This window comes from Elephas maximus, chromosome 15 (assembly GCF_024166365.1).
Source record: "Elephas maximus indicus isolate mEleMax1 chromosome 15, mEleMax1 primary haplotype, whole genome shotgun sequence".
Lineage (NCBI taxonomy): Eukaryota > Metazoa > Chordata > Mammalia > Proboscidea > Elephantidae > Elephas > Elephas maximus.
In genome coordinates, this window is record NC_064833.1 from 125,505 (window position 1) to 153,411 (window position 27,907).

General features: G+C 44.3%; 1 protein-coding gene across 8 annotated transcripts; it reads left to right on the forward strand.

The window, feature by feature from the left end:
- Window positions 1-27,862, forward strand: ZNF250 (zinc finger protein 250). 8 transcript variants are annotated; one of them, XM_049854394.1, is made up of 8 exons: window positions 36-60; window positions 10,009-10,144; window positions 10,592-10,651; window positions 11,431-11,517; window positions 11,740-11,866; window positions 12,159-12,272; window positions 14,101-14,163; window positions 26,120-27,862. In XM_049854394.1, exons 2-8 carry the CDS (start codon window positions 10,025-10,027, stop codon window positions 27,442-27,444), a joined length of 1,896 nt encoding a protein of 631 aa, XP_049710351.1. In that variant the 5' UTR covers window positions 36-60; window positions 10,009-10,024; the 3' UTR covers window positions 27,445-27,862. The 8 variants fall into 8 exon arrangements, with proteins under 8 accessions (XP_049710358.1, XP_049710353.1, XP_049710351.1 ...); XM_049854398.1 differs by lacking the exon at window positions 36-60 and adding an exon at window positions 10,312-10,427 and having other exon boundaries at window positions 10,064-10,144; XM_049854397.1 differs by lacking the exon at window positions 36-60 and adding an exon at window positions 10,312-10,427 and having other exon boundaries at window positions 10,070-10,144; window positions 10,620-10,651.
- The last annotated feature ends 45 nt before the right edge of the window (window positions 27,863-27,907 follow it).

Here is a 27,907-nt window from a genome sequence, read left to right on the forward strand (position 1 = left end):
CCTTTGTCTGGGTGCTCTGCGCGCGGCCACTCCTTCGCTCGTGAGGCTGCGGCGCGGACGGTGAGTGGGGAAGTGTGGGCGGCGGGGGGCTGGGACCCTCTCCTCTCACGGACACGAGAGCAGGCCAGCCCTGCACACGGAACGGACACTTCCCCCATGGGCACGCACTGCGTCCTCCACTCCCGCCGGTTCACACCACGTACGGACAGCGGCGACCTCTTCCCTCAGACCCTCCGGAGCATCTCCTCCTTGGAGGCTCCCTGCAACCCCCCTCGCCGCGGCCCTTACCTCCTCCGAGCCTCGTCGCGTCCACTGCTCCCTCAGACCGCCGCCGCACCCTCTCCCTGCTCCCTGAGCTCCCAGCTCCTCGGACCCTCGCCGCCCCCCTCATCTTTTGGACCCTGCCAGGACCCTAATCCCCTCGCCGCCCCCTCCCACCTCGACCGGCATTTGGGCGTCACAGGCGAGGTTCCCCGGCCGCCCCCAGCCGCGCGCTCCACGGTCGGGTCTCGGCGGGAGGTTTGGCGTGTGCTTGCCCGGCGTGTTCTGACCTCGCGGACGGCGCGGGGGCGCTCCCCAAAATACGAAGGCGAGGGTTTTTTGGCTCCATGCACAACCTGAGGGGCCCTACGTGGAGCTCAGGAGGGCCCGGCGGCGCGCACGGAGCGCCTTTTTCATTTAACAAAAAGGCGTCCTTCCGCGCATCAAAGGGAGTTTGAGCTTTTTTCATCTTTGTTGACCAAACGCTCTTTCCGAATTTCCTATCCTTTCCCCATTTTTCTGTTGATGCTGTCTTTTTGTTATTAATTTTAAGAGCTTTACTTTAATGAATGAGACCAACTTTTGTAGCATAGTTTGAAATTTTTGTTTACTTTAGGTGGAGGGTTTTTTAATAGAAAATTATCTGGCAATTTTTTTTTTAATGCAAGTATGTCAGGAAAATATAAAAAGTAAAAACCACCTTCCCCATAAACCCTCTCAGTGTACGCAGAGTAGGCACTGTGGGTAGTTCCCTGTGTACCCTTTCCGGGTTTTTTAATGTAATTACAATTCTAGCCTTTGAACACCACCCTTTTTGACCCCTGGCAGCCCTCCTTCGCCCTGGGCAGCAGTGGTAGCTCGACTCTGCCCTCTCCGGCTGCAGGAACCACGCCCCAGGTTGAATAGTTGTCAAATTTCCCACCGGTACAAACTGCCCTCGAGAATTCTGTTCCATGGACTTTGCACACCGGCGGCTTCTCCGTAGGGCGGACTCCTAGAAGTGGAGTGAAGGTTGGCGGTTAAGGCGATTCGATTGTTACAGACACTACGACGACTTACATTCCCGCCGGTGTGGGGTATCCCAGTGCTGGCATTCTTACTAGATCGTTTTACTTTCCGTTCCCCTGTTTTTGGTGAATTTGAAATCTCTTCATGTGTATTTTAGTCATTTGTACTTTGTGACTTGCCAGCTCATGTTCTTTGCCCATTTTGTTGTTTTTTACTTATGGATTTGTGTAATAGAAGCTCCTTATAACTTAAGAAAATAAGCCCTTTTCCATATATGTTGAAAATATTTTTCGCAATTTGTCATTTCACTCCCATTATGATGTTTTGTCTTGGTTTGGGTTGGGTTTTTCCGAGATAGAAGATTCTAGGTTTTTGATGATTACATATTTTCCCTTAAGGCTTTTGGGCTTTGTAAAGGGCCTTTCCACTCCAAGAACGTTTTTAAAATAAACTCTTGTTTTTTCCTGGTACGTGTAAAATGCTTGCTCCATCTGGAATTTATTTTGTTGTGATTATGTTATTCTTAGGTGCCAGCGAGTCAGTTCCGATTCATAGCGACCCCATGTACAACTCAACAAAACGTTGCCTAGTCCTGCACCATCCTCACAATTGTTACACTTGTGCCCATTGTTGCAGCCGCTGTGTCATTCCATCTAATTGAGGGTCTTCCTCTTTTTCACTGACCCTCTACTCTACCAAGCATGATGTCCTTCTCCAGGGACTGGTCCTTCCTGATAACATGTCCAAAGTATGTGAGACAAAGCCTTGCCATCGTCCCTTCTAATGAGCATTCTGGCTGTACTTCTTTCCAAGACAGATTTGTTTGTTCTTCTGGTGTATATTCACTATTCTTTTGGTGTGGAGTGAGGTTGAAATACAGCTTCATTTTTTTTCCCCTAAATCATACCTATTTCTAACACTACTGAATAATTTGTCTCTCCATTGATTTGAAAAACCACCTTTGTCGTATACTAAATTCTTATATGTCTTTGGTTCCATTCTGGAGTTTGTGCTGGCTTTGATGTGCGTAAGATTTTGATTTACATGTGGCAGATGAGTGGGTCTCTGCCTCCAGGCTTTCTTCCTTTGGTATTTTGTGTAGAAGGCCCCTTCCACCCTGAAATAATATTTAAAAATTTACCTGTATTTTTTTTATCGAAGTTCTTTTTAGGGTGTAATTTTAAAATGTAAATGCATTAGACTTTTAATATATAGTATGAGATAAAGATGTAGGGTTTTTTTTGTTTTGTTTTGTTTTTGTTTTTGCTCTCTTTTTTATTTCTGTCTTTGCTCTACTTTCTGGGAGATTTGTTGAGCTTTATGTAAAGGCCTGTTTTATTTTTCCCAAAACAGCCCATCTACTGAATCATCTTTGCCTCAGTAATTAGAAATACCACGTCTGTCCTACTCCAATTGTTTGTAGACTTTGCCCTGGCCCTGCCATCCATTCCTGAAGCCACCCACTCTTGGTCAGACCCACGAGGCTCTTGTTATAGCTTTGTGGTAGAAGATGCCCTCATTAGTATCCTCTCTCAGTGTGCTCTTGGAGACGTTCCAGTGTTTATTCTCCCTAATCAACATGTTGTTGTTGTTGTTAGGTGCTGTCAAGTCAGTTCTGACTCGTAGCGACCCTATGTACGACAGAAGGAAACACTGCCCGCTCCTGCGCCGCGCTCACAATCACTATTATGCTTGAGCCTGTTGTTGCAGCCACTGTGTCAATCCATATTTTTGAGGGTCTTCCTCTTTTTCCACTGGCCCTGTGCTTTACCAGGCATGACGTTCTTCTCCAGGGACTGATCCTTCCTGACAACATGTCCAAAGTATGTAAAACGCAGTCTCGCCATCCTTGCTTCTAAGGGGTGTTCTGGTTGTACTTCTTCCAAGACAGATTTGTTCGTTCTTTTGGCAGCCCATGGCATATTTAATATTCTTTCTCAGCACCACAATTCAAAGGCATCAGTTCCTCTTGGGTCTTCCTTATTCATTGTCCAGCGTTCACATGTATATGATGTGATTAAAAACACCGTGGCTTGGGTCAGGCACACCTTAGCCTTCAGGGTGACATCTTTGCTCTTCAATACTTTGAAGAGGTCCTTTGCAGCAGATCTGCCCAAATGCAGGACATTGTTTGATTTCTAGACTGCTGCTTCCATGGGTGTTGATTGTGAATCCAAGTAAAATGAAGTCCTTGATAACTTCAGTCTTTTCTCTGTTTATCATGATGTTGCTTATTGGTCTTGTTGTGAGGATTTTTGCTTTCTTTATGTTGAGGTGGAAACCCTGGTGGTGTAGTGGTTAACAGCTATGGCTGCTAACCAAGAGGTCAGCAGTTTGAATCCGCCAGGTGCTCCTTGGAAACCCTATGGGACAGTTCTACTCTGTTCTATAGAGTCGCTATGAGTCGGAATCGACTCGACGGCAGTGGGTTTGGGTTTGGTTTTGGTTTATGTTGAGGTGTAATCCATACTGAAGGCTGTGGTCTTTGATCTTCATCTGTAAGTGCTTCAAGTCCTTTCCGCTTTCAGCAAGCAAGGTTGTGTCATCTGCATAATGCAGGTTGTTAATAAGTCTTCCTCCAATCCTGATGCCATGTTCTTCTTCATATAGTCCAGCTTCTCAGATTATTTGCTCAGAATGCAGATTGACTAGGGGTGGCAAAAGGATACAACCCTGACACCCACCTGTCCTGACTTTAAACCACACAGTATCTCCTTGTTCTGTCAGAACAACTGCCTCTTGATCTATGTATAGGTTCTTCATGAGCACAATTAAGTGCTCTGAAATTCCCATTCTTCTCAATGTTATTCATAATTTGTTATGATCCACACAGTCGAATGCCTTAGCATGGTCAATAAAATACAGATAAGCATCCTTCTGGTATTCTCTGCTTTCAGCCAGGACCCATCTGACATCAGCAATGATATCCCCGGATCAATGACCTCTGCTGAATCTGGCCTGAATTTCTGGCAGCTCCCTGTCAATACACTGCTGCAGCCGCTTTTGAATGATCTTCAGCAGAATTTTGCTTGCGTGTGATATTAAAGATACTGTTTGATAATTTCCGCATTTGTTGGGATCACCTTTCTTGGGAATAGGCATAAATATGGATCTCTTCCAGTTGGTTAGCCAGGTACCTGTCTTCCAAATTGCTTGGCATAGACAAGTGAGCACTTCCAGCACTGCATCTGCTTGTTGAAACATCTCAATTGATACTCCGTCAATTCCTGGACCCTCGTTTTTCGCCAGTGCCTTCAGTGCAGCTTGGACTTCTTCCTTCAGTGCCATCAGTTCCTGATCATACGCTTCCCTCCTGAAATAGTTGAACATTGACCAATTCTTTTTGGTATAGTGATTGTACATTCCTTCCATCTTCTTTTGATGCTTCCTGTGCCATTTAATATTTTCTCCATGGAATCCTTCAGTATTGCAACTTGAGGCATGAATTTTTCCTTCAGTTCTTTCACCTTGAGAAATGCCAAGCGTGTTCTTCCTTTTTTGTTTTCTAACTCCAAGTCTTTGTACATGTGATTATAATACTTTACTTTGTCTTCTTGAGCCACCCTTTGAAATCTTCTGTTCAGTTCTTTTACTTCATCATTTCTTCCTTTAGCTTTAGCTGCTCGACATTCAAGAGTAAGTTTCAGAGTCCCTTCTGACACCCGTTTTGGTCTTTTCTTTCTTCCCTGTCTTGTCAGTGACCTCTTGCTTTCTTCATGTGTGATGCCCTTGATGTCATTCCACAGCTTGTCTGGTCTTCGGTCATTAGTGTTCAACGTGTCAAATCTATTCTCGAGATGGTCTCTAAAAGGTGGGATATTCTCAAGGTCATACTTTGGCTATTGTGGACTTGTTCTGATTTTCTTCAGTTTCAACTTGAACTTGCGAATGAGCAATTGATGTTCTGTTCCACAGTCAACCCCTGGCCTTGCTGTGACTGATGATACTGAGCTTTTCCATCATCTCTTTCCACAGATATAGTCAGTTTGATACTTGTGTATTCCATCTGTCAAGGTCCATGTGTATAGTCGCCATTTACGTTGGTGAAAAAAGGCATTTGCGGTGAAGAAGTCGTTGCTCTTGCAAAATTCTATCATGCGATCATTTCTATCACCAAGGCCGTATTTTCCAACTACTGATCCTTCTTCTTTGTTTCTAACTTTCACATTCCGGTCACCAGTAATTATCAATGCATCCTGACTGCATGTTTGATCAATTTCAGACTGCAGAAGCTGGTGAAATCTTCAGTTTTTTCATCTTTGGCCTTAATGAAAACCCCAGTGCCGTCGAATTGATTCCTGGTGCGTAAATTTGAATAACAGTCGTATTAATTGATTTTCCTTGTAGGCATATGGATATTATCCTATCACTTGCAGCATTGTACTTCAGGATAGATCTTGAAATGTTCTTTTTGACGATGAATGCGACACTCTTCCTCCTCAAGTTGTCATTCCTGGCATGGTAGACCATATGATTGTCCTATTCATGATGCCCAACACCTTTCCATTTCAGCTCACTAATGCCTAGGATATCGATGTTTACGTGTTCCATTTCATTTTTAATGATTTCCAGTTTTCTTAGATTCATACTTCATACATTCCACCTTCCAATTATTAATGGATGTTTGCAGCTGTTTCTTCTTATTTTGAGTCATGCCACATCAGCAAATGAAGGTCCTGAAAGCTTGACTCCATCCATGCATCGTTAAGGTTGACTCTACTTTGAGTGGCAACTCTTCCCCTGTCATCTTTTGAGTGCCTTCCAACCTGGGGGGCTCATCTTCCAGCACTATATCAGACAGTGTTCCGCTGCTATTCATAAGGTGTTCACTGGCTAATGCTTTTCAGAAGTAGACTGCCGGCTCCTTCTTCCTAGTCTGTCTTAGTCTGGAAGCTCAGCTGAAACCTGTCCTCCAGCAACACACAAGCCCCCACAGTACGACAGACTGACAGACACGTGGGGGAGATCAACATAAGAATCAATAAAAAATGTGTTACGTTTGTGGGTGAAGTAGGAAAAATTAATATTGCTGTGATATCTTGTTATGTGTGTTATTTAGAGTGTCTTTTGTTGCCTTAAAGCTTTATAGTTTTCTTCATAAGGATCCTGCACATTTCTAAAGGTTAATTTAACCTTGTTTTTTATTGTTGCTATTGTGATATGATCTTTTTTTCCTTTATCTTTTCTGACTCTGTGTTGTTAGGTAATGGAAGTATTGATTTGGATGCATATTTGTGATCATATACTCTGGGAAGGTTGGAAGATTAGAAGTAGTTGCATTTAGCAGTGCTTTGCTTTACACTCATGGGTGGTTCAGAACTGCCCCTTCTGAAGGTGCCTCAACTTGAAGGGCTTGGATGGCAATGAAGAGGGAGCAGGGCTTCTAGCAGGAAAGGCAGAGGAATGAAGACAGGAGGCCAGACCCCGGCCCTGGGGGAGGTCCTGTGAGCTGCCCACCCTAGACCCAGGGACTGGGCTGATGGAACTTGGAGCTCTCCTGTCACAACATGTTACCATATGCCATGTCCTCTGAATGGACAGGCATGCCATCTGTCATACCGAGACCATCAGTAATTCCAATAAGAACGGGTTTCCAAAATTTAGCTTATACAACAAAAATAATAAACATTAAATTCTAAGCTGTTGGCATCATTGCATGTCCATTTCCAGTTCCTGTCCATGCGTGCATGTTCGCAAATTGCTCCTGTCACGTGTGGTCACAAGAGCCAGCTCCAGGTGTCGACTGCCTGCCTGGCAGAGGGTGCTTCTGGTAATGAGGGTCCTTTCAGTTTTCTTTAGAGTGACTGTTGCTGCTGTGAACATTTATCGATTCTTGCTTTTGATTTGGGTTATTTATTGGGAAATTTCCAAAAACAAAATTTCTGAATCTGAAGAATAAACTCTTCACGCTGCAGCCAGTGTGACCAATGAACGGGTGCAGGGGTTAGGGGTCGTTGCTTAGCACATGGCAAGGTTTGGGCTCTGGGCTCCTGCTACAGGTGAGCAGAGTTGCCGTTAACTAAGTTAAGGGCAGAAGTTGGGGTGGACCTCAGTTTTGGATGTTAAATGTCTGAGATCTATGAGATACAAACATGGAGATGTTGTGTAGGAGGGAAGGGGGATTGCCAGCTCTACAGCACTCACATAGGGCCCTTCTTGGCGCAACTGAACATTCAGAGTTGACAAACATGCCTGGAGCCAGGATGGCTGGGAAGGACGTGGGACTGGAAGCCCCAGTCAGTGGACATTGTCCTCACAGCCATCCAGGGACAGCTTAGGAGCAGGAACATGGGATGCAGGGCAGGTGCAGGAGCCACCTGATCTGAAGCCTCATGACCACACAGATCCTATGGTCAGCTGCACCAGTTGGCCCTGGGCCTGTGAGCACTGCACTCAATTAGTCCTTGAATGTGAGTTCCTGTGGGTATGTATTATTGAATCCTAGGCCAGGTGCAGTCAGGGCCGTTGTCTTGTAGCACAGATGACCATCTACCACTTCCAGGTTTCCAGGGGACCAGAAGGTCAAATTCTCATGGACAGAGGGGCCGCCCAGCCACTGCGTACAGGGGAGGGTGAAGTAGAGGGAGTGTGAAGTAGAGGGAGTGTGCCGAGAAGGAACCTGCAAAGACCAGATGAGACCAGACAACACTGCATCCAGGAGACCTAGAAGGGATCGCATTTCAGGTCAGCCATTAAGGGGGGTCATTTACGGTGACCCAAAGGGCAGGAGGCAAGCCTGTGAGGACCACTGTTTTTGCTCTCATTTAAATCTTTACTTAACCTGAAATGTATTGTTGCATATCCCACCTGGACAGCTGTGTACACTAGCACCGTTGTTCCCCCTTGAAGTGGAACTTTCCAGTCTTGACGTCTTTTAAATCCTCATGCCTGCTGGAGCTGTCTGAATTCTCTGTTCTCTGTGGACAGCATCTTTCTGATACCTAGTGAGGCAGCCCCATCCCATTCCATTCTTGGCTGTTTTCTAGCATTAATTCTTCATGTGAACTTTAAGATAGTTTTATTAATTCCTTTCAAAGATTCCTGTTGGGATTTTAATTAGAATTTCATCACACTTACACAAATGCACACACGCAAATTTGGGGAGAATTGGCAGTTTTGGAGAACAGGATTGGGGAGGTTGAGCATCAGTCTCCCTCTACCTCCCAAGTATCCTTGTCCTATTCCTTGGGTCTTTCTGAAAGTTGTCTATGCAAACGTGAGCGTACCTCTGGTGTTTTATAAAGAACATAGGGTTATGATGTTGTGATGCGATGGATGGCTTTTGTGTGGCCTTTGTCGCCCTGGTCTTACAGCTTCTACACAGTGATTGGGTGGGGCTGTGCTAATAAGGTATATGGAACCCTAATGAGGAGATTGGTCAGTTTTGACATCCCACTTAAAATGAACTATCCTAGAAGCAGGAAGGAGAGGATCTCACCACCACTAAGGAAGAAGTGCCAAGAACGAAGTGTATTCTTTGGACCCAGGATCCCTGTACTGAGAAGTTCCTGGAACCAGGAGAAAGAGAAAGAGAGAGCTGTGACAGTGAAGATGGCGAGAAATGGTGGCTGAGAAACAGCAGCAAGAGATGGCCCAGTGGGCTTCCCAGCCCACCGAACGAGAAAGTCGAATGCCTTTAGGCAAGAGGCTTACTGGTAGAGTAGGATGCCTCTGGGTACTTGGTGGAACTAGGTTTGCCACCCACAGAGCTAGAGCTGAGCCCTGTGACCAGGGACCAGCAGAGTGGGATGCCTCAGGGCACTTTATCAGCAGAGCTAAAAGAGAGTTTGGTTACACTTGTCTGAGCAGGGCAAAGGCCCAGGGGCCAGAGAGAGGCGTGCCTGCAAGCACAGCTGCGAAGAGGCTGTCCTGATGGAAGAACTGTATCTCAGTGTTCCTGAACCTGAAATGCAACCTGTCACTTCCCTAATAAACCCCATAGTCATGAGTATTGTCTGTGAGTTCCGTGTAGCCATTGCAATGAATTATCAAACCCAGCAGAGAAGTAGAGAGTGCGGCGGGAGGACGGTAGGTGTCAGAATTGGTAAAGATGGCAGAGGAAGGAGGCATGTCTGACCTCCGCCTCTCAGAAATCAGTCTTGGGCTGTTGATCTTGATTCTCCTTCCCCCTTGTGGAGTTGGAGGAGGTCAGACTCTCTACCACATCATTCTTAGAGACGCCCATGGACTTCCTTCCCAGGCCCCTCCTCCAGCACCCAAGTAGTTTCCCCGGTCACTCTAGCACTGCTTGCACTCCTTTCACACTTGAAATGTCTGTTTGAATGATAAACGATGTAGTTGCTCTAATTATATCACAATTTTCTGTTACCTTGCTATTCTGTGTTTAATAGCATCATGGTTCCCTGCTGTGCCAAGTATATGAGAAATGGCCTCATTCTTAAACCAGACTGTGTTTTCTTGGATGACCTGCCTCCTTTTGTTGCTGCTCAGCGCTCTGTGTCCCGGCACAGATCCCTCCCCAACATTCCAGAAGATCATGAAGCCAGTTTTCCACAGGACCAAAGGCACCAGGAGAGCTCTTGATCTCCCTGTTCCGCCCTGGCAGTTTGGAGTGTAATAGACACCTCACCTTAACTTGTCCAAATCCAAACTCCTGTTATTTCCCCCAGAACCTTCCCACCCATGGCATCTGCTTCTCACTGGACAGCAGGTCCTTGTTCAGGCCCACCAGGGCCCCAGGTCACCCCTGACTCCCCTTTCTCTCTCACCCACATCCAGTTCATCAGTAAGTCCTATGATACCAGAATCCAACCACTTCTCATGCCTCTGCTGCCAGCACCCTGCCAAGCCACAACCATCTCTTGCCTGCACTGCTGTGGAGTGGGCAGGGCCACCAGAGTGGTCCTTCTTCAGGGTAGGTCAACTTGTATCCCTCCTGGTCCACCCTCAGTAGCCCTGCCTCTCAGAGGTCCAGGGTCTGCACAGTGTCTCCAGGTGCTGCTTAGTCTGGCCACTGTTACCCCTTGTTCTCCACAGATGTTACATCAACAGCTTTTGTTATATGTGGACTTTTCATTGCAGCATAAGGCACAGCCTGAATTTTCATGACATGAACACACCCCAGTACCAGCTCCCAATCACAGATGTCTCCAGCCCCCAGGAGCCCCTCTGGGGTGACCCTGCCTTTACCACCCTGGGTTAGTGGTACCCATCTTTGAATTTGATATGAATGTATCACACGGTGCCTGTTCTGCTGAGGGCTGCTTTTACACTTTGTGGGGTTCGTCCATATTGTGCCTAACTGTAGTTTGTATGGTGTGTTTTTATTGTGGAGGCTGGTCATGTTTTCCTTATTTTACAGCATTTCATTTTGGAAATTCTGTGTGCAGGCAGGGAAGAGCCAGGCATGCCCCAAATGCAGGTAACTCGTTAGGTCAATTGAAAATGGATGAGGGTCTAGCATTAAATGGCACCTGTAAGTCAAAATGGATGAGGGTCTTGCGTTAAATGGCACCAGTAAGTCAAGTGGACCTTGCCTTGTTTGCATGTGCAGCCCTGCCAAGCAGTGGTCACAGGACCTCACAGGCCCAGGACATGCTGGGCGGGTGGTCGAAGGCAAACCCTTCCTCCAGGACCCTGAGGTGGGACATTCCATTCTGGTGAGAGTGCTGAAATGCGACTGAAGGCGCCCGGAGGGGACAGAACCAGTCAAATGGCCCCTGGTGAGCTAGGTAGGCAGGTGGCCCAGGGCCTTTGCCAGTGCCCCCCCCACCCCCCACCATGGGTACAATATGGTCACCCTGAGGGCTCCAGAGTCTGGAGAGTAGAACTTAGAGTCTTGGGGCCCTCGGGGTGCAGTGGGTTTGTATGTGTCTACCCTGGGCCTGGTGGTCTGAGACCCCTGGGAGCTTGTTAAGTGTGTCCTTCCTGGGCCCACAACCCAGGGCCAGGGCAGGGCTAAGAATAGGTTTGTTCAGCGCCTGTATGTGGCTCCCAGACCACTGTGTCAGAGTCAGCAGGGGGCGGGGAGCCCAGCAGGGGCAGAGCAAGGCTGCGGCAGGAGTGAGAAGTCCTCCCTCAGCATGCCCCTCACTGACTTTGCTTGCCCAAGGGGACCAGGAACCTCCTGAGGCCTCCCAGGAAATTGGGGTCTGCCAGGGACAAGGCTGGACCCATTATGTGCTCCCTTCTCTCCCTTAGCCCCACGTGGATTTCCGTGTGTCCTCAGAGGCCCCGGGAGACCAGGTGATGGCAGCAGCTGGGCTCCTGCCAGTGGCAAGACGCCAGGTGAGCTTTTCCCAGGACTGCGAGGCCAGCAGGTTCCCCAATTTTCTCAGACTCAGGGTTCCACGGCAGCATGGACATCTCTGCCATGCCCTGCACTCTGCCCTTGGCTCTCTCTGCAGTCAACCCCAAGTTGGATCACAGCCCTCCCCACCCATTTGCACCTACTCCCTATTGTGGATGTCCAGACTTGGTCCCGTCCTAGTGCAGCCCCTGTCATTTCAGGCTGAGGTGACTTTCGAGGACGTGGCTGTGCTTCTCTCCCAGGAGGAGTGGGACCACCTGGGCCCTGCTCAGCGCGGCCTCTACCGAAACGTGATGATGGAGACTTATGGGAATGTGGTCTCTCTGGGTAAGGCCTCTGAAGGCAGCATGAGCCAGGCTCCCCCTCACACAGACCTTGTCTGTATACAGGGCCAGTGAGTGGGGGCTCCCCAGGGAGGGTGGGGGCCTCGGGGTGAGCTGGTCATGCTCAGTCTGGACAATGACCCTGAGCTCCCAGCATTTGTACCCAATGTTTTCTCCACAGTGCCGAGCCCTGTGCAGGTTTGTCCTGTTCATTATCATGCCCCTGTAGATGGTGTGGGCGGGGGGGCAGGGTGGAAAATAACTGTAAACAGAAGGACTTCCCTCCCCACGAGCAGGACTCCCAGGATCCAAGCCTGACGTGATCTCCCAGCTGGAGCGAGGGGAAGAGCCGTGGGTACTGGGTGGGCACGAGGCTGAAGGGAGAGAGCATCTGAAGAATGGCCATTCAGGTGAGTGAGGGGAGCCGGACCGCCTCACTGAGGGCTGAGCAGTCCTGGCATAGCCATGGGGCAGAGTTCAGAGGATGTGGAAGACCCTGTTCACGCCCAGCCCCTCACTCCTGTGCTGGAGTAAGACTGAGAGCTTATGTGAAACACTGGGAGTGGCTTCTGCCAGGTGCAAGACCACATCAGGCCTCACCTGACAAAGGAAGGTAGAAGACAGGAATGGGAGGAAGTGAGCGTGGTGGTGAATATGGACAGAATGGTAGAGTTGGGTGGAGACAGGGATGGGCATGGAGGGTGAGGCACAGGCCTGATCGAGGCACAGAAATGGGCCCAGAGCACAGAGTGGGGCTTCTGTCCCTGCCCAGAGAACACAAAAACTGTTAGCCAGGTCTCTGTCCTCATGGAATGTTCAGATTTTAGAGGTTGCCTGGTTGATTTAGAAAAATATGAAACATACTAAGTGTAGAAGGGAGGTGTCTGGACCTGATACGGTGAAGTGTTAAAAGCATCTGTTTAAGATCAAGAACAAGACAGGATGTTGACCATTCCTGCATCTGTTTACCAATGTACTAGGGACCCCATGTGTGAAATAAGGAAAAATTAATAATAAACAAAAGACTAAAGCTATATAAAAAAAAAAAAAAAAGCTATAGGGAGTAAAAAGTCAAGAGAAAAGTTTTTTTTTTTTTTTTGTACACTTTGAAAACTCAGAAGAATTCCCAGAATATTTTTAGAATGAACAAGAGAGTTTAATAATGTTGCTGGATACAAAAATCAACTATATTTCGAGTCTTCAGCAGAAAACAAAGGTGTGATTTTTTTTAAAAGATAGCATTTACAATACCATCAGAAATATGAAGGACTCAGGAGTTAATCTAACAAAAGAAGGTAAGACCTTTGTGGGGAAAATTATAAAGAAAATGATGGCAGTTACAGATAAATCCAGCCCTGAAGGCAGCGTGTGTTCGACTGCAGAAGGGTAACATCTGAGTCTCGGGGTGCAATTTCTGTCAGCCTACTCTACCAGGATGTGGACCCCTTCAGGGTAGGTGGGGACATACCCTCAATGGGCTTCAGCTTCTTGGGTGTGGTAGTTTTCCACTTGAAAGTGGCTACTTATTTCTTAGAGATGTGTGGGCAGGGCTACCGTTGTTACAGTCTGCCTCCTATTGACCTGCAAAACCAGATAGCCTCAGAAGAACAATGAATATGCCAGCCTCAGGGAATTTAATTTTCCAAAGGATGTAAAAGAAGACCTGACATTACATTGTGGAAATCTTACGCAGACTTCTTTAAGCTGTTTGCTGACTGCAGCCAGATGGATAAGAAAACACAGGGCACATTTTATAGCCGGCACTGAACCCGGGCTCCGTGGTGGCGGTCTGTGGCCTTGTCTGACTGGGATGTCTTAGACAATGCCCTTTAAATTTGATGCAGAAGTGAGGGTGAAATTTCTCCGTGAGCCTGATAGATGGGAGATTGAGAGGAAGTCTTTGCACAGAAGCAGCTGGTCTCTGCACAGGCCATGGAGGAGGAAGGAACCGAGTGTGTGTTTTAGATTTAACGACGTGCGTAGAGCCAGAGACCACCTGCCAGTAGCCTGGGACAGCACCTTGGGTTGTCGTCAGAGCAAGCACAGAGCAGAGTGGGGGATATGGAGCATGTGACTTCATTTTAAAGCCAGCACCTGCTCCTGGTGGCTCCTCAGGATGGATAAGTTGCTCACCTACCCAACTGAGTGAATTGCACTTAAATGTTGTAACAGCAAATGAAAGGATTTTTCCACTCTCAGAAGTGTTTTGTTGTGACTTCAACTCTGTCCCTTTTGCAGACAACCTCAACGGTGACCACCCTATAACTTGCATGTACCAAGGCAATTTATCCTGTCCTCGGGGTAAGTTTACACCTGATTTTCTTTTTAATGTAGTACAATCCCAGAGGTGTTAATGGTCATGTTAGCATGTAAAGAGGTCTCCCAGGGTACTCGGATTAGAACTTGTGTTACCATTATATAAATTCACTGGATGAGATTAATGGCAGATCAGACATTGTATAAGAAAAGATTAGTGAACTTGAAAACACAGCATTAGAGACTATTGAAAAGAATACAGACTTAAAAAAAAAAAAAAAAAGACCCAACTGTATGCGACCTACGGGAAACGCACTTTAAATATTAAGACACAAATAGGTTAAAAGTAAAAGGATGGAAAAAGGTTTATTCTACCACCAATGAAATTTTGTTAGTGCTAATGAAAGAAAAGCCAAAATGACTATTTTAATATCATAGTAGATTTCAGAGCAAGGAGTATTACCAGGGATTAAAAAAAAGGTCTTTTTGTAATGACAGAGGGGTCACCAAGAGAATATAACAATACTAAACACTTAGGCACCTACTTAGCTTCAAAATACATGAAACGAAAACCATGGAACTGGAAAAAGAAATACAAATGCATGGTTACAGTCAGAGATTTCAACACCACCCTCTCAATAATTCGTAAAACAAGTAGAATGAAAGGACAGCAAGTATATAGTGAACTCGAACAACACCATCAACGAACTTGACTTGATTGACATAGAAAACTCCATCCAGCAACAGTAGAATATACATTCCTTTCAAGTATATGTGAAGATAGAAAATATTATGGGCCATTTAAAAAAAAAAAAAAGCTACAATAAATTTAAAAAGTTAATTCATACAAAGTATGTTCTCCAGTCATAATGGAATTAAATTAAAAATCAGTAACAGAATAATCTCTGGAAAATCCAACATCTAAATAACTCATGGGTCAAAGAGAAAATTAGAAAGAATTTTGAACTAAATAAAAATGAAAATAAAATATATCAAAATTTATGGTATGCATCTAAAGCAGTATTTGTAGATTTTTAAAGCACTAAAACACTTAGGAAATAAGAAAGGCCTTGAATCAGTGACCTCAGCTTTCACTTTGTTGTCGTTATTAGGTGCCCTTGAGTTGGTTCTGACTCATAACGACCCTATGTACAACAGAGCGAAACCTTACCTAGTCCTGCACCATCCTTAAAATCTTTGCTACGTTTGAGCCCATTGTTGCAGCCACTGTGTCAGTCCATCTCGCTGAGGGTCTTCCTCTTTTTTGCTGATCCTCTACTTTCTTAAAGCTTTCACTTTAACAAACTAGAAAAAGAAGACCAAATGAAACCCAGAGTAACCAGAAAAAGAAGGAAATATGAGGATCAGAGCAGAAATCAGTGAAACAGAATTGCCGTATCTCTGGTCAGACTGATCGTGAAACAAAGAAAGAAGACACAAATAACTCATTAGGAATGAAAGGGGTGATACGACTAAAGATCCTATAGATACAAAAAGAGTTACGAACATTCTTATTCCAGCATATTTGATAACTTAGATGAAATAGACTAATTCATTGAAAGACACAAAACACCAAAGTTCACTAAAGAAATGAATAACCTTAATAGCCCTGTATCTGTTAAGGAAATTGAGCTTGTATTTAAAACATCTTTCCACAAAGAAAACACCAAGCCTAAATGGCTTCCCTGGCAAATTCAACTAAATATTTAAGGAGAAAATAATGCTAGTTCTTACAAACGCTTCCAAAAAATTGAAGGAGGAAATACCTTTGAACTGGTTCTATGAGGCCAGTGTTGCTGTGTTACCAAGACCAGAAAAAGACACTACAAAAAAGAAAAACAAAACTACAAACTAAAGTCTCTCAGGAACATATGGCTCAAAAATTCTAAATCAAAAATTTAGTGAGTAGAATTCAACGATATATAAAAAAGATAATACATGATGCTCAAGAGGGATTTATTGTAAATATGTAGGGTTGGCTTAACACCAAAAAAAAAAAAAAAAAAACAGTATTGGAATGCAGACTGTGACAAATGACTCTAACTGTATCACAAATGTATGAAAAAGTCAGGCTCCAGGGGATGGATTAAAAAGAAACTGACCTATGTAACTTTGGAAAACTGTTTTGATATGGGACCCTGTAAGGCTGAAGACAGATGAATTATACATAAGCATTATATTCCAGTTGGTAAATTTGTTCCTCATGGAGGTGGTTGTTGTTACATGCCATCAAGTTGATTCTGACTCATAGCGACCCTATGCACAATAGAAGGAAACACTGCCCAGTCCTGTGCCATCCTCACAATTATTGCTGTGCTTGAGCCCATTACTGCAGCTGTTGTGTCAGTCCATCTCATTGAGGCTCTTCCTCTTTTTTCCTGACCCTCTACCAAGTATTACGTCCTTCTCCAGGGACTAACCCCTCCTGACAACATGTCCGAAGTACGTGAGACGTAGTCTTGCCATCCTTGCTTCTAAGGAGCATTCTGGTTGTACTTCTTCCAAGACAGATTTGTTCGTTCTTTTGGCAGTCCATGATATATTCAATAATCTTTGCCAACACCATAATTCAAAGGCATCAGTTCTTCTTTGGTCTTCCTTATTCCTCATTGTCCAGTTTTTGCATGCATGTGAGGTGATAGAAAACACCGTGGTTTGGATCAGGTGTACCTCAGTCCTCAAGGTGACATCTTTGCTTTTTAGCACTTTAAACAGATCTCTTGCAACCGATTTGCCCAATGCAATGCGTCTTTTGATTTCGTGACCTCTGCTTCCATGGGTGTTGATTGTGGATCCAAGTAAAATGAAATCCTTGATAACCTCAATCTTCTCTCCGTTTATCTTGATGTTGCGTATTGGTCCAGTCGTGAGGATTGTTGTTTTCTTTATGTTGAGGTGTAATCCATACTGAAGGCTGTGGTCTTTGATCTTCATCAGTAAGTGCTTCAAGTCCTCTTCACTTTCAGCAAGCAAGGTTTTGTCACCTGCATAATTCATGTTGTTAATGAGTCTTCCTCCAATCCTGATGCCCTGTTCTTTTTCATATAGTCCAGCTTCTCGGATTATTTGCTCAGCCTACAGATTGAATAAGTACAGGGAAAGGATACAACCTTGACACATACCTTTCCTGACTTTAAACCATGTAGTATCCCCTTGTTCTGTTCAAACAACTGCTTCTTGATGCATGTACAGATTCCTCATGAGCACAATTAAGTGTTCCGGAATTCCCATTCTCTGCAGTGTTATCCATTATTTGTTATGATCCACACAGTCAAATGCCTTAGCATAGTCAGTAAAACACAGGCAAACATCTTTTTGGTGTTCTCTGCTTTCAGCCAGGATCCATCTAACGTCAGCAATGATATCCCTGGTTCCACATCCTCTTTGAAATCCAGCTTGAATTTCTGGCACTTCCTTGTTGATACACTGCTGCAGCCACTTTTGAATGATCTTCAGCAAAAGTTTACTTGCATGTGATAATAATGATACTGTTTGATAATTTCCACATTCGGTTGGACCCCACCTTTCTTGAGAATAGGCATAGATATGGATCTCTTCCAGTCAGTTAGCCAGGTAGCTGTTTTCCAGATTTCTTGGCGTAGACAAGTGAGCATATCCAGTGCTGCATCCATTTGTTGAAACATCTCAGTTGATAGTCCATCAATTCCTGGAGCCTTGTTTTTCACCAATGCCTTCAGTGCAGCTTGGACTTCTTCCTTCAGTACCATTGGTTCCTGGTCATATGCTACCTACTGCAATGGTTGAACATCGACCTTTATTGGTATAGTGATTCTGTGAATTCCTTCCAGCTTCTTTTGAGGCTTCCTGCGTTGTCTAATATTTTCCCCGTAGTATCCTTCAGTATTGCAACTTGAGGCTTAAATTTTTTCTTCACCTCTTTCAGCTTGCAAAATGCTGAGCATGTTCTTCCTTTTTGGTTTTCTATCTCTAGCTCTTTGCTCATGTCATCATAATACTTTGCCTCCCCGAGCCTCAATTTGAAATCTGCTGTTCAGCTCTTTTACTTCATTTTTTCCTTTTGCTTTAGCTACTTGATGTTCAAAAGCGAGTTTCAGAGTCTCACGGAAGTAGAGATTAATAATTCTGAAATTGCGTTACATGCATGTTGAGGTTGAACAAGTAAGTAAGTATTTGGTAGATCGTGGGAGACAAGTTTCGCACTGGAGAGGGAAGTTACAGATAATCAAGAAAGAAAGGTGAGAATAAACCCAGTGATAGGTACTAGATTAGTGCTGGAGACAAGAGTATGAGCTCATGCGTAGCTTAATGAATAAATAAGTGTGTGTACCTGCGTCTGTGTCCACAGATGAGTAGCTATAGAAAGAATTACAGATATGTGTGTACGTGGGTAGTATACATATGTATATTACCTAGCTCTGTCTGTTGAGAGGGCCTAGAGGCATCGACAGCTTGTAGCAACGAGCACACCTAGAGCTCAGATCTTGGTTTCTTCATAAATAAATAAAAAGCACCAGGGTTCCCTGAAGAAATGGTTGATTCTAGGGCTGGGGCAGGGAAAACTAAGATGACCCTGGGCCATCATATAGTACCAGAAACTAAGGAAGTACTCAAAAAAAAAAAAAAAAGATATGGACATGTCAAAGGAACACATAAGCCAACCTGAAAGGGCTCCTAACAGTCAATGCTGGAACAATTTGAGCAACAAAGTCAATATGTAGCATTGGATTATAATCTAAAGTATAAAATTAATATACACAAGTCCATATTGATATTAAAAACTCCTGCATATATATATATATAAAAGGGAAGAGAAATTTTTCTTACAGAAGACTTCCAAGTAATATGCATAGAATGGCATCTTTCCAGGAAGTGGAACTTGATGTTTGCCCCTTCAGGGTGGCTAGACTTAGTGACTCATTTCCAAAGACTAGAGTTTGGAAAGACAGACATAAGTATTCCTCAAAGCTGTCAAGGTCATGATAAACAAGGAAAGACTGAGAAACTACCACAGACCAGATGAGGCTAAGGAGACATGACAACTAAATGCAATGTGATACCTGAAGAAATGGGTGAAATCCAAATAAAGCCTGGAATTTAGTTAATAACAATGCACTAATGTTGGTTTCTTAGTTTGACAGATGTACCAGTGTGATGTAAGTTCTTAATAAAAGAGAAAACTGGGTGAGGGGTATAAGGGAACTCTGTGCTATCATTGCAGCTTCTCTGTAATTTAAAATTACTTCTGTTGAGCAATCAGATGTTGACAGGGTCAATTTGGGCAAGTCAAACTGAAAATAACAATCAAGCCTTTATTCACTTACTGCTACAGTACAAACAAGAGGCAAAAGAGGTGCCAGCTCCCTAGTGTTCCTTTTCCCCACAGAATAGTACCAGGTGAGGGTCTGTTGGATGCAGTGCAGATAAGGAGAATTGTCTCACTGCTGAGGATCACTTTTTATGAACCCATGTACTAGGAGGAGGGAGGGGGGAAGGGCTAGAAGTAGAAAGGTACTGAGTCAAGGTGAAAAAAAGTACCTCAGCCAAGGTCCCCAATAAGGAGGACTCTGAATGGAGGCACCTGGGCTAGGAATGCAGATATGAGTGTGAACATGGCTGGCTGGGGTGGGGTGAGTCCTTGATAACATTTCTCTCCAGAAAACTAGAATGCACTGGCTATGTACCAAGTCTAGTGTGGGGAAACCAGCTTCCCCTCATGAGGTCTGCCAAGAAAAGCCTTGTAATTGCCTATGGTCAGACCTGAAAGAAATGATTATACACACAAGATTTTGGCCTGGAACCAGACTCCCCAATTCCAAAATAAAAAGTGTATTCAAAAAAATTATATAATTCACTATATTAACAGAATAAAAAAGAAAAGCATTTTACTAAATCCAACATCCATTCTTCTTTAAAACTCTCAGAAAACTAGGGATAGAAGAGTACCTCCTCAACCTGATAAAGGTATCTATGAAATACCTACAACTAACATCATACTTACTGGTAAAGGATTGAATGCTTTCTCCCTGAAATGAAGAACAAAGCAAGAATGCCTGCTCTCCCACTTCTGTTCAGCATTGTACTAGTGGTTCTAGCCAGTGCAATAAGGCAAGAAAAGGAAATAAAAGGCATCCAAATTAGAAAATCATGTTTGGAAATGGCATGATCATATTCGTAGAAAATCCTATGGAATCTACAAAAATCCTGTTAGAATAAGTGAATTTAGCATATTTGAAGGCTGTAAGATCAATGTACAAAAATTAATTGTATTCTGTATACCAGCAATGGATAATCAAGAATTGAAATTTAAAACAATATCATTTAAATGCCACAAAAAATAGAAAATACTTAGGAATAAATGTAACAAAAGGTATGTGTTATAGATTGAGTCAAGTCCCCCAAAAAAGATATGTTGAAATTCTAACCCCTGTACCTGTGAATGTGATCTTCTTTGGAAATAGGTTGTTTCTTTGAAGATGTTATTAAATTAAGGAGGACATACCAGAGTAGGGTGGGTCCTAATCCCTTGTGAGTGGTATCTTACAAAAGGGGAGAAAAGACAGGGGACAGAGTTCCACAGAGGTATGACAGATGCCATGTAAAGATTCATCTAAAAGCCAAGGAACCCAATAAATGTCCAGGACTGCCAGAAATTGGAAGAGACAATGAAGGATCTTCCCCTACAGCAGACAGAGCATGGCCTGCCAATGTCTTGAATTCAAGCTCCTAGCCTCCAGAACTGTAAGACAATAATAAATTTTTTTAAAGCCACCCCCTCTGTGGTATTTGTTATAGCTAAGACAGTGAACAAAGATCCCTGGTGATACGATGGATAAACACTTGGCTGCTAACTGAAAGGTTAGTAGTTCAGACCCACTGACTAGCTCTGCAGGAGATAGACCTACCAGTCTGCTTCATAGAGATAACAGTGAAGAAGACCCCATGGGGCAGTTCTACTCTGTGACATGGGGTCACTGTGAGTTGGAATCAGCTCGACGGCACTTAACAACAGTAAGACAGTGTACAAGTGTACTAAGACAGTGTTCAAGACCTATACAATGAAAAATACAAAACACTGATGAGAGAAAGAAGAACTAATAAATTAAAAATACACTATGTTCATGGGTTGGAAGACTCATTAAGATGTCATTCCCAAATTGATCTCTAGATTTGATGCAATTCCAGTCAAAATCTGAGGGTTTTTGTTTGTTTCTTTCTTTTCTTTTTGTAGAAATTGACAAGCTAATTCTAAAATTCATGGGGAAATTCAGAGTACCTGGAATAATGAAAATGAGTTTGGGGGAAAAAAAGGAAGGTGTACAGTACCTGACTTCAAGACTTATTATGAAGCTTCAACAATCAAGACAGTGTGGTATTGGTGTCAAAATAGAACAATTTAGCAATAGAACAGAATAGAGGATCTAGAAATAGATCCATGCACATTGTCAAAAATTGATTTTGATTAAGGTGGAAAGGCAATTCAGTGGAGAAAGGAAGTTCTTTTCAACAAATACTGCTAGATATGGGAAAAAAAGAAAAAATCCTGATTTACACCTCCTATCATTTTTTTATCATAAACAAAATTTAACTTAAAATGGATCATAGACCTAAATATAAAACCTAAAACTGTAAAACTTTTAGAAGAAAAAATATGAGAAAATTTGCGATGTTGGGTTAGACAAAAGATTTCTTAAATAAAATACCAAAAGCACAATACGTTAAATAAAAATTTGATAAATTTTACTTTTTCAAAATTAAGAACATCTGCTCTTCAAAAGACTGTTAAGTGAAAAAGCAAGACACACTCTGGAAAACAGTATTATAAAAGCAAAGAATGAATAAAATTGAGATACCAGTTGCCTCTGAGGAGACAGAATAAATAGGTCAGGGTCACAGAGGGGCACAGTGGACTTCCAAGATTGTGATAACATTTTTCTTCTTAGATAATGGATAGGTGAGTGTTCATTCTATCATTTTTCTTTGTATCTTTTTAAATTGCTTTATGAGGCCTTTCACACACCAAACAATTCACTCATTTAAAGTATACAATTAAATTGCTTTTAGTATAATTGTAAAGATGACATAGCGTTGTCAAACCTCGTCTAACTTCACAAGGGACAGGAGAGAGAATCAAGATCATCAGCCTAAGGCTGATTCCTATGAGGTGGAGGTAAGACATGCCTCCTCTCTCCAAACTTTTTACCAATTTTGACACCAGCCATCCCTCCCATGGCACCCTCTGCTTCTCTGCTAGGTTCGATGATTCCTTGCAGTGGCCACACAGAATTCACAGACTGTACTCACAGTTACAGAGTTTATTAGGGAAGTAACAGGTTATAAGTCAGGATCAGAAACAACTCAGGATACAGTTTTTGGTCAGGACAACTTCTTGGCCATGCCCAGGCAGGCCTCTCTCTTGGCCCTCAGCCTTCAGCCTGACCTCTGCCGTGCTTGGGCAAGTGTTACAGCTCTTGAGCTCTGTCAGTAAGTGCCCGGAGGCACCCCACTTCGCCAGCAAGCCTCCTGCCTGGAGGCGCTCAGCTCTGTCCTCCATGGATCAGCACACCCACAGTAGCCACCTCACTCCATGAACCAGGAACCCTACTATACTGTCTCGTGCTAGTCTCCTGATTCTGCTGCTGCCATTTCTCTGCTACTGGATTCAGCTGTGGTTGCCGCCACTTCTCGGCATCTAGCACCTTCTCCAATGTTACAGCTCTCTCTACTGGGTCTAGGAGGTTCTCAGCACAGGGACCCTGAGTCCAAAAGATGCACTCTGCTGCTGGCTGTTCTTGATGGTAGAGATCCCCTCTTCTCTGCCTCTGGGATTGGCTCCCTTTAAGCCTAGTGGGATGGCAAAACTGACCAACTCCCTCTCTAGGGTTCCATGTACCTTATTTGCATTGGCAAAAACCCTTTAGTCCCTTTGGTGGGCCACAAGTACCTTATTTGCATAGTTTCAATCATTTCGTGGGAGTTACGAGACTATGTATGGCTAGAAGAGCTATATTAAGTAATTCACTGCACTGCAATATTCACAGAGTTGTGCAGCCATCATAATTTTAGAATATTTTCATCACCTTCAAAAAAACTTCAGACCCTTTAACACCCCATCCCATCCTGTCCCCCAATCCAAGCCTTAGACTACCACTAATCTATGCTCCATCTCTATAGATTTGCCTGTTCTGGACATTATCTATAAATGCAGTCATACAATATATGGTCTTTTGTGATTGACTTTCATGTAGCATAATGTTTTCAAGGTTCGTCCATTTATCAGTACTTCACTACTTTTATTGCCTATAGGGTCGCTATGAGTCGGAATCAACTCGACGGCACTGGGTTTGTTTTTTTTTTTTTGGTTATATTCCACTTTATGGACTTATGATACATTGTATATCCATTCATCAGCTAATGAACATTTGGGTTGTTCTCATATTCTCATTCTGGAATGCCGCTCATTTATACTACAATTTTTTTTTAAAATGCCATCCATATATCTGTGGTCCTAAACACTAGCACACGGCCACCTAAGATGCATCAATTGGTCTCAACCCACCTGCAGCAAAGGAGAATGAAGAACACCAAAGACACAAGGTAATTACGAGCCCAAGAGACAGAAAGGGCCACATAAACCAGAGACTACATCAGCCTGAGACAAGAAGAACTAGATGGTGCCTGGCTACAACCGATGACTGCCCTAACTGGGAACACAACAGAGAACCCCTGAGGGAGCAGGAGAGCAGTGGGATACAGACCTCAGATTCTCATATGAAGACCAGACTTAATGGTCTGACTGAGACTAGAAGGACCCTGGAGGTCATGGTCCCCAGACCTTCTGTTAGCCCAAGACTGACCATTCCCAAAGCCAACTCTTCAGACAGGGCTTGGACTAGACTATGGGATAGAAAATGATACTGGTGAGGAGTGAGCTTCTTGGATCAAGTAGACACATGAGAGTATGTGGGCAGCTCCTGTCTGGATGGGAGATGAGAGGGCAGAGGGGGTCCGAAGCTGGCCGAATGGACACAAAAATAGAGAGTGGAAGGAAGAAGTATGCTGTCTCATTAGGGGGAGAGCAACTAGGAGTATATAGCAAGGCGTATATAAATTTTTGTGTGAGAGACTGACTTGATTTGTGAGCTTTCACTTAAAGCACAATGAAAAAAAATTTTTTTAATGCCGTCCCTAGAGAGAACTTTGGAAAGGCAGTGGTGATAGCACTAGGGGTAGTGTTGGCATTCAAGGCTCAGTGTTGAAACTGGACACTATAGGAAGAGACCCATGAATCTTTCACCTTCGGGAAAACATAAAGGCCCTAACTACATGTCCCGTGGTCAACTTTTACTCCTTCTAGCCCTGATGTGGGACCAGCTCCATGTGTTGTGAGTCCTTATGAAGATCATTTCCTGACCACGGCCCATCCTCCAAATCAGTGCCTTTTCCCGTTGTGCACTCTCAATCTTCAAGTGATATCTTGTATCCTCAATGACACAATCTCTAGATTTAATAAACAAGCATCCTCAGCACCCCCAGCCCCCCTCAACCAGTACCTTGACTTCAGTGCAGGAACATCTCTAGCTCAGCTCTTCTTCACCATCTACACTGCCACTCCTGTGCAGGCCTCGTCTCTGCCTAAACTTAGCAACAAAATCCCATCACATCCTTGAGACTATCTTGGCATCTCCTGCCTGGAGGGGAGATGAGAGGGTGGAGGGGGTTAGAAGCTGGCGAAAAGGACATGAAAAGAGAGAGTGGAGGCAGAGAGCAGACTGTCTCATTAGGGGGAGAGTAGTTGGGAGTGTGTAGCAAGGTGTATATGGGTTTTTGTGTGAGAGACTGACTTGATTTGTTAACTTTCACTTAAAGCACAATAGAAATTTTTTTTTTTTTTAAATCCCATCACATCTCTGTGTCTCCAGTCTTGGCCCCATTGTCATGGATTGAATTGTGTCCTCCAAAAAATATGTTTCAACTTGGTTAGGCCATGATCCCCAGTATTCTGTGGTTGTCCTCCATTTTGTGATTTTATATGTATTATAAATCAATCTCTGCCTGTGGTTAAAGAGGATCAGGGTAGGGTGTAACGCCCTTGCTTAGATCACATCCCTGATCCAATGTACAGGGAGCTTCCCTGGTGTGTGGCCTGCACCACCTTTTATCTTACAAAAGGTGAAAGAAGCAGGCACAGAGTTGGGGACCTCATACCACCAAGAAGGCAATGCCAAGCGCAGAGTGCATCCTTTGGACCTGGGGTTCCTGCGCAGAGAAGCTCCTTGACTAGAGAAGATTGATGACAAGGACCTTCCTCCAGAGCCAACAGAGAAAGCTGTCCCCTGAAGCTGACACCCTGAATTTGGACTTGAACCCTACTAGACTGTGAGAGAATAAATTTCTCTTTGTTATAGCCATCCACTTGTGATATTTCTGTTACAGCAGCACGAGATGACTAAGACATCCATCAGTGCATTTTCCACACAAAATTAGCTTCCACAAATAAAAAATCACAGACCACCCCCTACCCCACCCCCCACAGAATGTAAGCCTATTGGTTCTTTGTTGGCCCCAGGACTACATCCCACTGGTGACCTGCATAAAATAGCTCGCACCTCTCCCCTACACTTTCTAGACCAGGCTTCCCATCTACGTGCTGCTGCTACCTGCTCTGCAGGGGTCCCGAAATCTTGCATTTATTCCCTCTCCAAATGGCCTCTGTAAACTTGGTCCACATGAGAATTCCAAGGAGAGCAGGTCACAGGCAGCAATGAGCTGTTACTGGGCTGCTGCCTGTGCTTCTTACATGTGTGCACTTAGCGTAGGAGAATGGCCTCAAACTAGGGTTTATGTCATCGTCTTAAACTCTGCTCTTTGCCTTGATGTGTTCCTGTTTAAATACATGTCATCTCCCATTTCTAGTTGGTTGTCCCCCATGCCCCTTCACCAGCAAAGCCAGCTCCAGAGTTGTGCTTACTCTGCATTTGTGAATAGCGTTAACATTTTCACTTTGAATTTGTTGTTTCAGAATGTGAAACCAAGGAAGACAACCAAAATAGGGGTTTGAGTCTGAAGTCATTAATTTCAGAGGAAATAACAGTGACTCTGGGGAAAACTCCCACGGGGATGATTGATCAAGAATACAATGAAATTGAAAGAAGCTCCCATCTGGGTTCAAACCCCATTGGCTATAGGGAAGTTCAGGTCTTGAGTCAGAGCTTGCCCCTTACTCGGCATCCAGTGGTTCCTAATGGAGAGAAACCCTACAAGTGCATTGAATGTGGGAAATCCTTTGGTCGGAGCTCCCATCTCCTTCAACATCAGAGAATCCACACTGGAGAGAAACCCTACGTATGCAGTGTATGCAGGAAGGCCTTCAGCCAGAGCTCAGTTCTCAGTAAACACAGGAGAATTCACACGGGAGAGAAACCTTATGAGTGTAAAGAATGTGGGAAAGCCTTCAGAGTGAGCTCGGACCTTGCCCAGCATCATAAAATACACACAGGAGAGAAGCCTCATGAATGTCTTGAATGTCGGAAGTCCTTCACTCAGCTCTCGCATCTTATCCAGCACCAGCGGATCCACACAGGAGAAAGGCCTTATGTGTGTCCATTGTGTGGGAAAGCCTTCAACCACAGCACTGTGCTGCGGAGCCATCAAAGGGTACACACCGGTGAGAAGCCTCATGAGTGCAGTGAATGTGGGAAGACCTTCACTGTGAAGAGGACACTCATCCAGCATCAGAGGATCCACACTGGAGAGAAGCCTTACACGTGCAGTGAGTGTGGGAAGGCCTTCAGCGACCGCTCAGTCCTCATTCAACATCACAATGTCCACACCGGGGAGAAGCCCTATGAGTGCAGTGAGTGTGGGAAAACCTTCAGCCACCGATCCACCTTGATGAATCACGAGCGGATCCACACTGAGGAGAAGCCCTATGAGTGCTATGAGTGTGGGAAGGCCTTTGTTCAGCACTCACACCTGATTCAGCACCAGAGGATTCACACCGGGGAGAAACCTTACGTGTGCGGCGAGTGTGGACATGCCTTCAGTGCACGCAGATCTCTAATTCAACATGAGAGAATCCACACAGGCGAGAAGCCCTTCGAGTGCATGGAATGTGGCAAAGCCTTCAGCCTGAAAGCAACTCTAATTGTGCACCTGAGGACCCACACAGGTGAGAAGCCCTATGAGTGCAATAGCTGTGGGAAGGCCTTCAGCCAGTACTCTGTGCTCATCCAGCACCAGAGGATCCACACGGGTGAGAAGCCCTATGAGTGTGGGGAGTGTGGGCGTGCCTTCAACCAGCATGGACATCTGATCCAGCACCAGAAAGTGCACAAGAAGCTGTAACCCTCAACTGCCACAAGCAATGGGAAGAGTCCACACCCAGAGAAATGTCATGCACACAGCACTGTGAAAAGCCTTCAGCTCAGGAGAAGCTTCTGTTAACTCTGCAGAAAACCATCTATGGTGATTCAGTGTCTGAAAATAACTCCAAAGAGAAGCTCTGGGCATGTCCTTCCTATGGAAAAACTTCAGAGGATGCCTGGGGTTTCTTTCAGCGTCTCACAGTTATATTGGAGAGTAACTGCAACGTTGGAGTAAATTTTGGTAAAGACTTACCCATAATTATTTCCTTATTTAACAAGAGAGGGTTCATTTAAAGTGGGTATCTAAGGGAAGTTAAGATATAAGGACAGCTGTCACAATAAAACTCTTATATTCTAAATAAAGTTTTTTCTCATAGAACATTACATGTGTTTCCTAAATATAACTGATCATTCTAATTTTTGCACTGGAAATTAGAATGTCC